This window comes from Asparagus officinalis, chromosome 6 (genome assembly GCF_001876935.1).
Source record: "Asparagus officinalis chromosome 6, Aspof.V1, whole genome shotgun sequence".
Classification (NCBI taxonomy): domain Eukaryota; kingdom Viridiplantae; phylum Streptophyta; class Magnoliopsida; order Asparagales; family Asparagaceae; genus Asparagus; species Asparagus officinalis.
The window spans coordinates 71,676,612-71,686,607 of record NC_033799.1 but is presented as its reverse complement, the minus strand read 5'-3'; the positions used below and the strand labels follow the sequence as shown (position 1 = coordinate 71,686,607).

General features: G+C 37.6%; 1 protein-coding gene across 1 annotated transcript in view; it reads right to left on the bottom strand.

The window, feature by feature from the left end:
* Positions 4,603-9,996, bottom strand: part of LOC109844175 (prostaglandin reductase-3) — a 45,040-nt gene continuing 39,646 nt past the window's right edge. The window contains exons 15-18 of the mRNA XM_020413135.1: positions 9,244-9,321; positions 8,025-8,111; positions 4,993-5,079; positions 4,603-4,889 (exon numbers count right to left, since the gene is read on the bottom strand). Of these exons, the coding sequence (XP_020268724.1) occupies positions 4,839-4,889; positions 4,993-5,079; positions 8,025-8,111; positions 9,244-9,321 (303 nt within the window). The 3' untranslated portion in view covers positions 4,603-4,838. The remainder of the gene's footprint in view (positions 4,890-4,992; positions 5,080-8,024; positions 8,112-9,243; positions 9,322-9,996) is intronic.

Genomic DNA, 9,996 nt, shown 5'->3' with positions numbered 1-9,996 from the left:
TGTCTCCATGATTCATCACCCTTCATTAGCATCATGCCCTTTCAATCACCACCGCATCAAACTCAGCAATGACTCATCTCATCTGCAGATGACACTTGTAAACTATTTGTCGACCCAGCAGTATGCATGGACTCAGCCAAAATTACTTATGTACCCCTCTCAGCTGGGTATATATGTAGTCTCCTCGCCTACTGACCAGAGGTAAGCCATCTCTGATTAAATAACGCCATTTTTTCTGGCTAAGTAGGGTGACCTACTACTGAATAATACACACACACACACACACACACACAGAATTCACTTAGTTCATTTATTCCCTACTCAAGCTCTATACTGACTTGATCGTCAGAGGAATCACCGGAGAATCCAACTCCGATCCTCTAACGAATTGCGGTTTTGCAGGAGCCTCAATAGTTATGCAAGAGGATCAACCGCTAAGGAAGGTGAGGGGGCCCCTATGTCTTGCATAGAGATCCTCAGCCCCATCGCTGATTCGAGATTATCTTTTAATCCCGCTGCTGAGTCCCTGAGCATCAACAGGTTCAAACACAATACTCACTTAAAAAAATTAAACCATTTGAGTTCTTATTCTCCAATAGTTACAAAAGAATCTTAACCAGAAGTTGAGTTCACAATGGTTTGAAACATTAGAGAAATAAATAGTTTGATGATTGTAGATATTGAGTTAGGAGTCAACCTTACCTTAGTTAGGTTTTTAAACTGAAAAACTAACAAAGAGACCATTTTGCAAGACCCTAAAAGATTTAAAGAATTAATATGCAATTTCTAAGATTTGAGGGACTAATATAAAATTATTAAAGATCTAAAGGACTAATATCTAAAATAAAACCCCTTATTTATTTTATTATAACTAAAATACAGTTGCCACTACAATTGCATAATGACTTTCAAATGCCAAAAATAATTTTGTAGATTTGGAAGTAAAGCCGCAGTTGCAACGTTATAGAGCTGACACTTGCAAGCATACACTATCTTGTTAAATTACACGTTATCCCAAGTAGAAGTCCAGAACAACTTTCCAGCTCAAAAGAACCACCATTTAGTTACAACTTACAATTTGATTGAGTGGCTGACCAGGTTTTCCTTGTCACAAAAAAAAACTTATAACTAAAGACCAAAACTATTGTATGCACTATTAGCTGCACCAACCACCCTCAGGGATAGGGTTGGGCACGGGCGAGGTTGACACGTAGGCTATCCTGGTTTAGGCCGTCATGGGTCATGATCCGTCCTGGCTCGTAGTGGGTCGGGGCTGACCCAGCCCGTGATATACGCGGGTGACAAGTCGGGCTGGGTCCTGCTCCAGACGCTGAATTAGAGAAATATGTCCTCCCCATCTTAACCCTACCCACCATCGACCAGACCTAAAATTTTAATTGTTAGTTTTTAGTTTTAATTTTTAATTAACATTGTTTTCTTTTTTTCCTCTTGTATTTGTAATTTAAATTTAAATTCAAGGATAGTTATTAACTTCTCATGGATATAAATCTTCTTTCAAAGTCCGAACCATGTATAACTTTGTGTTTATGATGTTTTCTGTGTGATGTTTATCTTTGTACAATGTGTATGTGTATATATATATATCATTTTAAATAAAGAGTAAAATAAAAAATTTTAAATATAATTTAATAGATACTAATACAAAGTTAATATAGTTTAGAAATTAAAAATAAAAAAATTAAAAAAAACTAAAAATCCCAGGGGCCGACCTACGACCCTTAGGCCGTGGGCTGAGTGCGACCCGCCACGCCCTAGGCGGGTCGTGTGCCGAGCTGAGTCTAGCCCTACACTCGGGATCAGAGAAATAGGCTCGGCTCATTCTGACCCAGGCAGGCTCAAGTTGGACCCAGCCTGACCTTGAACCCAGCAGTCGGGTCACAGACCAGAACCAACCCGACTAATGCCCACCCCTACTCAAGGCCTCTCTAGGGGTAGGAACTAGGTTGGGCTAGCGCACGAGTCCGCTCGCTCTTGAGCACGGCTCGACTAGGCTCGGCTCGACTGGGCTCGACTCGAGATAGGCCCGATTCGGCCTGCTACAGTAGAGTGTTGCAGGACCATGCTAGGCCAACTCAAGCCAAATGTGAGCCAATAACCCGCTCGGCCCACAATGCCTAGCGAGCGGGCTGTGTCTACATATGAGTGAGTTGGCTCGCTTGTCCCGGTCTATGAGCTCTCATTTAGTTAGTAGTAATATCTTTTTTCTTTAAAATCTATTATAATTTCTTTCATTCTTGTATTTTTTTTAACTAGTGGAAAATTATTATGCTACTCATTGATGTAAAACATGCTCTGAAGTGCATTAAATCTCTGTGTTTGCGATAGTTCTCTCTGTAAATGTATGCAAATATACAATTTTACGTAATAATTTTTTTTTAATTTTTTGTAATCATGTCATTGTTAGTTTGCTATTTACATATAATTCTTAAGTGCTAAACAACATTGAAAAAACCTATTAAAAATAATTAAATATTAAAAAATAACAACAAAATAATTAAGTGTGCAAGTGGACCGACCCGTGTTATGGCTCGTACCGCATGTTCTCAGGTCCACGAGAAGGCTAGGCTGAGCTCTAGGCCCGAGAACAAGTGAGCTATGAGTCATGGAGCTAGCTCGCCTTGCCAGCTGAGCTCGTATGGCTGGCCCACGGCCAGCACGGCATATTGCCCACCCCTAGGCATCTCCTCAGCGCACATCCTATCAGAATGCCCTGCACAGCGCGGGGCGTTCTGATCCAAGCATGAGCAAGAAACCAGAGCTTTTAGTAATTACTCCTGCTCATGTGGCCGATGTTTCCCCGCGTAGAGAAGTGTTCTGATAGGAAAGCTACACGCGTCTCCTCCTTATTTAAGGTCATGACACTAATTTACAACAACAAGCCAAAAAACCTATTTTGGTGAAAAACACATGAACTCACATTCCCCTCCCCTTCTTCCCACTTACAAAGTGAAAACACCTACCAAAATCCTCTCCTTCCCTCACCACCAGGTCCACCACCCTCCTCATCACCGCCCTCCTCCTCTCCCTCGCCTTTGACACCAATGGCACCATCGCTCGCCGTTAGAAGCACCACGACCACCTGACCGTCATCCTCATCTCTGCGACATCTTCCCGCTTCGGCTACCAGCACAAAGCCGCCACCCAAACATCCACGGCCTCGTCGCTCGCGGCACTCTGACCCCTCGCCTCATCCTCGTCTTCCCTCCCTCGCCTTGCCACAACTACTCCATCAGCCACCTAACCTCTTCACAGCCCGCCCCCCCTCAACCCCGCCCAAACCAAGGCATCATCACAACACTTCATCAACTTGCCACTAGTGTTTTAAATAGCGACCGACATGTCAGACATGTCGGCCGATATAGCGGATTGAGGGGTCGAGCGACACGAATCAGGGAGTTTTAAGTCACATGTCATTTTCAGGGATAAATCAGATATATCGGCGAAATATCGACCATATCGGCTGATTTTTTATTTTTGAAAAATCGACCGATAAGCCCATTTATCGGTTCAAAGGTTTGGGTTCAGTGAAACTCATTTGACCCTTTTATTGGATATAGAGGCTCTTTTCGAACCAGATAGACACCAGATCAAAAGAAAGAAAGAAAACCCTAGGGCTCTCGACGAACTCATCTTCGTCGTTTTGCTTTCACGGTCACAGCTTCTCCTCTTGTCCTCACAGTGTTGCCTTCTGCTCTCTTTCTTCCCTGCACCATCGAAGATCCCTTTGGGCTCATATTCATTTTAACACATGGTCGCAGCTTTATCACCGTGGATATGCATGCGGATATGCATGCGGATATAAAATGTATATGTCGACCACATGGTCAGCACATGTGTTGGAAAGTACGTATATCTTGAGGATTTATCACCGTGGATTCAGAATCAGATGAGTTGGGTTCAGAATCAATGGCATCTTGCCGCCATTTTAACTTCCACTGCAGCTCAACAGCGATGTGTAGGGAAAATGAACGACGGCCTGAGCTCCGGTAAAGTTACGATGGACTGAAAATATATCTTAAGGACTTGCCAGATAGGTTGCATTACTTGGCGAGTGACCAGATTCCGGCAGCAGTTATCGGGTGGTGCACAATAGGAGTTCGGGGGTGAAGTGCGCCGGAGTTCATGGATATGACAATGAACTGTTTTCTATGAGTATATTTGTAGGGATTGGGCGTAGGTTTAAAAGGGGGAAGAAGGTGAAGTCTTTTGTGAACGTTGAGGTTTATAATTTGATTGACTCTACTCTTGGGCTGAAGGGAGCACCCAATAACGGGTCGGTTTCATTTGCAAATTCTGTGTTATTGCCAACAGCTTGAGGACGGGGGCTTGTATGTAATTTCACAAGTGTGTATTTGGTCTCATTCTCCTGTGAGAAGTAAATGTCCTCCCACTATTAGACAATATAGTCTGAGTCCTTCTGAATTGTAATCAGAAAGATGTAATTCTACTTATGCAAAAGATTTTGATTTGACCTCAATTTTATCGTCACATATTACGAGCAATCAAGATCTTCAAATATCTTTCCAGGTCTCTTGCCAAATTATAGAAAACAGAGACAGAAGATGAGAACTTACACCTCAATTTACATAACCTAACATATTTCGAAGTCATACGACTTCCAATTTTTTTTGCCATATCTTCATTTATTTTTCACCTGTTCATGAAATTTCTGTAATACCTTTCTTGTTTGGCAGCTCACAAGGAACAACGGAATTGCTTGATAATGAGAAGTTTTGCATCAATAATATCCCATAAATATTTGGTTCATACTTTATAGGACACTTACATATCCCAACACTATAGATGAGATCTATCACTTACAATCTTGAAGTTTGCTGGCTGAATGCAGGATCCATACATACCACTACCTGTAATTTCGATATTATGTTGTAATCTTTAATTCCAATTCATGATAAAAGGAACGACGATAAACTTTATAAACATATACAACGCAGGAAATTAGTAAGTTACCTTGCCAAGGCTAGCACCAGAATGCAGATATTCGACTGCATCTGCTACAGAGTTGACACCAATGAATTTCTTCGGATCCACGGCGACCTACCAGAAAATCCAAAAAAAGGAAAATTAGATTAAAACAATCAGAAACTCAGTATTTCCTTTATTTTGTGAAATGGTGTGTGGCAGAAAAGTGTCGACTTCAGGAAGAAACTCCCTCATCAACATATAAGTGATCTTTGTTTCAATAGTTGGAAATAGAATTAGTACAGAGTAGTAGCTAAGTAGTAGTTGAATAATAGAATATTTAGGAATAGTGCTATACCCAAAGGAGAGGAGTCTCACATGCACTCTTCTACTCTCTGTTTCATTAACTTCTTATTATGAAAGACTATGTACTGTCCAATGTTGAAAATAACAAAAATGGGTTATATATAGGGGTGCTAAACCGTATCCATATCCGAGGAAATATCCAGATACGAATATAGTTACTCAAATTTATAACCAATAGGATATGGTTACATATATGGTTTTGTAGTGAAATATCTGAAACCATATCCGAAATATTCGAATACATAGTAGTCATATTGTTATAATGGTTTTAATCTTTGGATTATGGATGTAAAGTTAATTTTGATGATTAAGATATCTAATCTTAGCTTTTCACATATAATGAACTTATTAATAAACTCTTTCGTATGACATGAACTATATTTTTTCAACAGTATTTAGTTTTCTCATATTCATTTTATATCCGCATGCATATCCACTTTTATAATTTATATACGTATCCGTATCCGATTTTAGCATATATGGATATGAATTTTCCTTAACAAGGTGTATCCGTATTCGTATTCGAAATGACTAAACGTATATGGACATGGTAAGCATCATATCCAAGTCATATCTGGACCGAATGCACCCACGTTTAACCTCCTGTTAAGGGTTAAAAGGGAAAAAAAGACAAAGACGTAATGCATAATGTAAGTCATATTATTAAGATATTTTATAAATACTTACAATTCATAACAACTTTGACACTTAGAATCATCAAACTTTTCAAACATAACATCACAATTATCAAATATAAAAATATAGCATCACCATTTCTTAACAAAAGTTAGTCATATGACTAACAACCATTCCAAAAAGCATCATCAAATGATCAAATACTTTAATATCGTCAAGTTTAAGGCAATAAAAATAAGTCTAAAATAAACCCAACACTTTCAATTCTCGAGTTCTTAACTTCACAAAAATATTCTAATTCTCAGTCAAGTTCACTACATCACTCAAACTAAACATAATTATGTAACTACAGTAAGAAATTTTGCATATATAGAGATTGCATGCAAACTTTATTTCACAAAATCTAGTATTAACTAAAAACTAGAAACTGAAACCTAATCAAAATCAAGTAATAACTGAAAGAAATTATCTCACCAACACAATTAACCCACTAATTAATCTATGTACTCCAATTTTGTGACACATCTTATAAAATTATATTGAAGGGCAAAACAATGGAGCAACAAGCTTGATATGATTTATGACAAATTGACAATATAAAAGATTAAAATTTGGAAGGTAATTTCAGAATCACTATTTATTTAAAGGATATGAACCGAAATGCCCAATACATAACTAAAAAAAATTTACCTCACCAGAGTCACAGAACCCGTCAATAACTGAAAGAGTTTCAGTGGAGGCAAGGAGCTAGGGTTTGGGTTGAAGGATGCGAAGAGATCGCACATTCACAGGAAGAGAACAGGGTGATCGGGACTAAAAATGGTAGGGTTTAAATGATTTGAACAGTGGAGATGCATCCACACGTCCTCATCAGAAATACAATTTAACCTAAAAAACTCATGTTAACTAGTTATATAATGTAACACACATTTAACGCAATATAACATGTTTTTTTCTAAGTTAAACAGTTTCAGCGTTAAATGGGTGTGTTACCTAACAAGAAGGCATCATTAGGTTACAAAACAGGTTATAACTGATTATATAACGGGTTTTTTCAACAATGCTGCCTAAGCACTAGGTGGGTGGCCTAGGTACCAGCTAGGCCTTGGCGTATGCCCAGGCGAAGGCTTTTTAAGACACTGGCCACTAATAATCATACCCTAGAAAAACCACTCTTAAATGCTATTCCAATAGAAAATACTAATCACCATCAAGAGGAAAAAAGCTTCGAACACTATGTATAGGTCTTGAAATAGAGTGCAATTATTCTCAAGATTAGATCAACTAGAAAATCACATAGGCAACCAAAGAAAAAGAATCCCAAAGGTCCACAAACAAGAATTGGTTTGAAGACATGGAGGTTGCATAATTACAAATTATGAAGTTGATAAATAGTAATTAATGGAGCAAGAAAGAGTAAAGGTAGGAGGTTGCATAATTACAAATTATGAAGTTGATAAATAGTAATTAATGGAGCAAGAAAGAGTAAAGGTAGGCCTACGAAAACATGCTTCAACTAATATCACAAAAACTGTGATTAGAAAAAATAAAGTTAGATATTCTTTTAACCCAACCTAGACACTTATGCTGAAGAATATTTCAACTAAGTAACCAGACTCACACGCATGCACCTTATTAAGTGCATAAATGTTTTATAGGTAACACTTCTATAAGCTACAAACAGTTGAAAGTGCAATCAGTTGGTGATATTAAAAAAGATTAATGGACTGCCAATATACTGCAATCCAGGTTTCTATCACCTTATTGAGGCTATCTTGTGCCTTTTTGCATGCGAAAGAGATCTTAGTACGATCAACCTACTGCTAGTACGATTACCGTGCAGAAGTCTCAGATAATATGATAAACATCATGTGCTGCTTACCTAACAGAGTTATTTGGAGTTGCAGAGATATCTCTATGATGTAAGTAGCTCAATGAGCCCACCTGTTTTAGTCCTATAGACCTTGCTTAAATTGTTTAGACTATTACAGCATGTACGAGGAAACTGATATGTTCTGAAACAAAAGAATGTTCTGACAAAGAACAATTAACTTAATGATCGTAAAAAGATAAAATACCTTAAGCTTTCCTGAGGAGAAGAGATCAAATAATTTATCAAGATGCTCCTGCCAAAAGTGACTGTATTGAACTAGGAAAAAGCCAGCCTGCAATATAAATAATAGCCCAAGCACCAATCTTTGTTAGATGAGTATATGAAAATTGTTGATGTGGATTCAGATATAGAATACATACTAATGGCAGTCCCCCTCCATCCAACCTCCTAGCTAGCTAGCTATCTATCTATCTATATATCTACCCATCTATCCATCTATACAAACACATAAATAATAAAGAAAATGTTTAGAATTGGCTATTTTTGTGAATATGAATATATTTATTCGAACTAATTAAGATTTCAATAAAAGTAGCTTTCACAGATTTTCATTGAGAGATCGACCATATAGATAGTAAATTTTAATAAGCTAAAGATAAAAGATTTTATTTAATGTGAATACAGCCACATCTGCGTGTGTACAGATATAGGTAGACTAGGATCCTTTGGGAGTGACTTTTAGCCAAATCCGTCCTGTTGGAAATCAATTTGGGGCATCCACTTTTACAATAGTAGGATCTGTCATCTCTTTGTAGCTCAAATTTCTAAATGAAATATCACCTCATAAATATTACTCTATGTATATATACACACATACGCACCACACACAGGCGCGAGTACTATATTTCTCCTAAATTATTATTTTCGTAAAGGTGTCTTAACTTTTAGGATGTTAATAAAAACTTCATGACAAAACTCAAGTGACAATAACTAGCAACCATTAGAGCTGCTTTCCAATTTACAAATCATCTATTCATGCATTTAAAATCTAAAGGAAAGGATCCAGTCTTACATGAATCACTAACAGAACCAAAAATTTTGAACTGAGTAATATGTGTCCATAGAAACCAAAGACTTTAATAATTACGCTTCACCTATGCAAATATGCAAAACGTTGCAGTGAACACATGAGCATACAACTAGCCATCCGTATATATGCACCTTTAGTCACACATATGCATGTGTCTGTATCAGTCATACACAAAAGAAATGTAGTATGAATATCATTTGGAGAGTCCTACACAATTTTAAGATAAGTTTTGCGCATAGGACTTAAACAGAGAAATCTTTACAACTATGCTCATAAAGTACATGGAAAATATAGCATTCAAATAACTTCAAAATACAGCATAAATTACTCGGTCCTACATGTTTAACAGTTTAAGAATTCAAAATTTACTTACCACAGTTTGGCTTTTTGCTAGAATCTTTTCGCACAACCCAGTATAGTTCAATGGCTTCCATCCATGTTCTCCTTGGTACTGAACCATGAAGGATTTCATTTATCAGCAATGAAGATGAATTTAAATGGTACTATATACAAAACATGAAAATATAATCCACTTAATGCTTCTTCATAATCATTTCTTGCAAATAAAATTTGTAGCAACCAAAATTTAAATCATATAACAGCTTGCTCTTCCTGGCTTTTCTCTGTCTTATGTGGCAAGCAAGGGGCTGTGCCGCTTAGCTTCCAAGTCAGACTAGCTTTCCCAGCAATAACCCCATTAATAAGCAGAAGAGAACTAACCAACATTTAAATTTTCATTTGATGCGTGTCAAATGCCAACTTCGCCACTGCACCAAAATTCGTAAGTCGTGGTGAGGGTTGAGGGTTATAATTTTATACTCTAATATATGGTTGAATGCCCTTTTATGGGTAGAAACCTGGACTAATGCAGCAGTGTCAATTTTTTTAAAATATGATTGGAAATTTGTGGCCAGCAAGATCGAACCCCGGTGCGCTGATACCATGCCACTACACCAAAAGTCTAAAATCGTGGTAAGGGTTGAGGGTTATAATTTTATATTCTAACCATGAGTGATGGTAGAAAGTATGTAACACATCATTATTAGTAGTTAACAGTATTGACCATGTAGATAAGCATACACAATTGAGCAAGCATAAGCATATAGATAAGCCATACACATGGAAA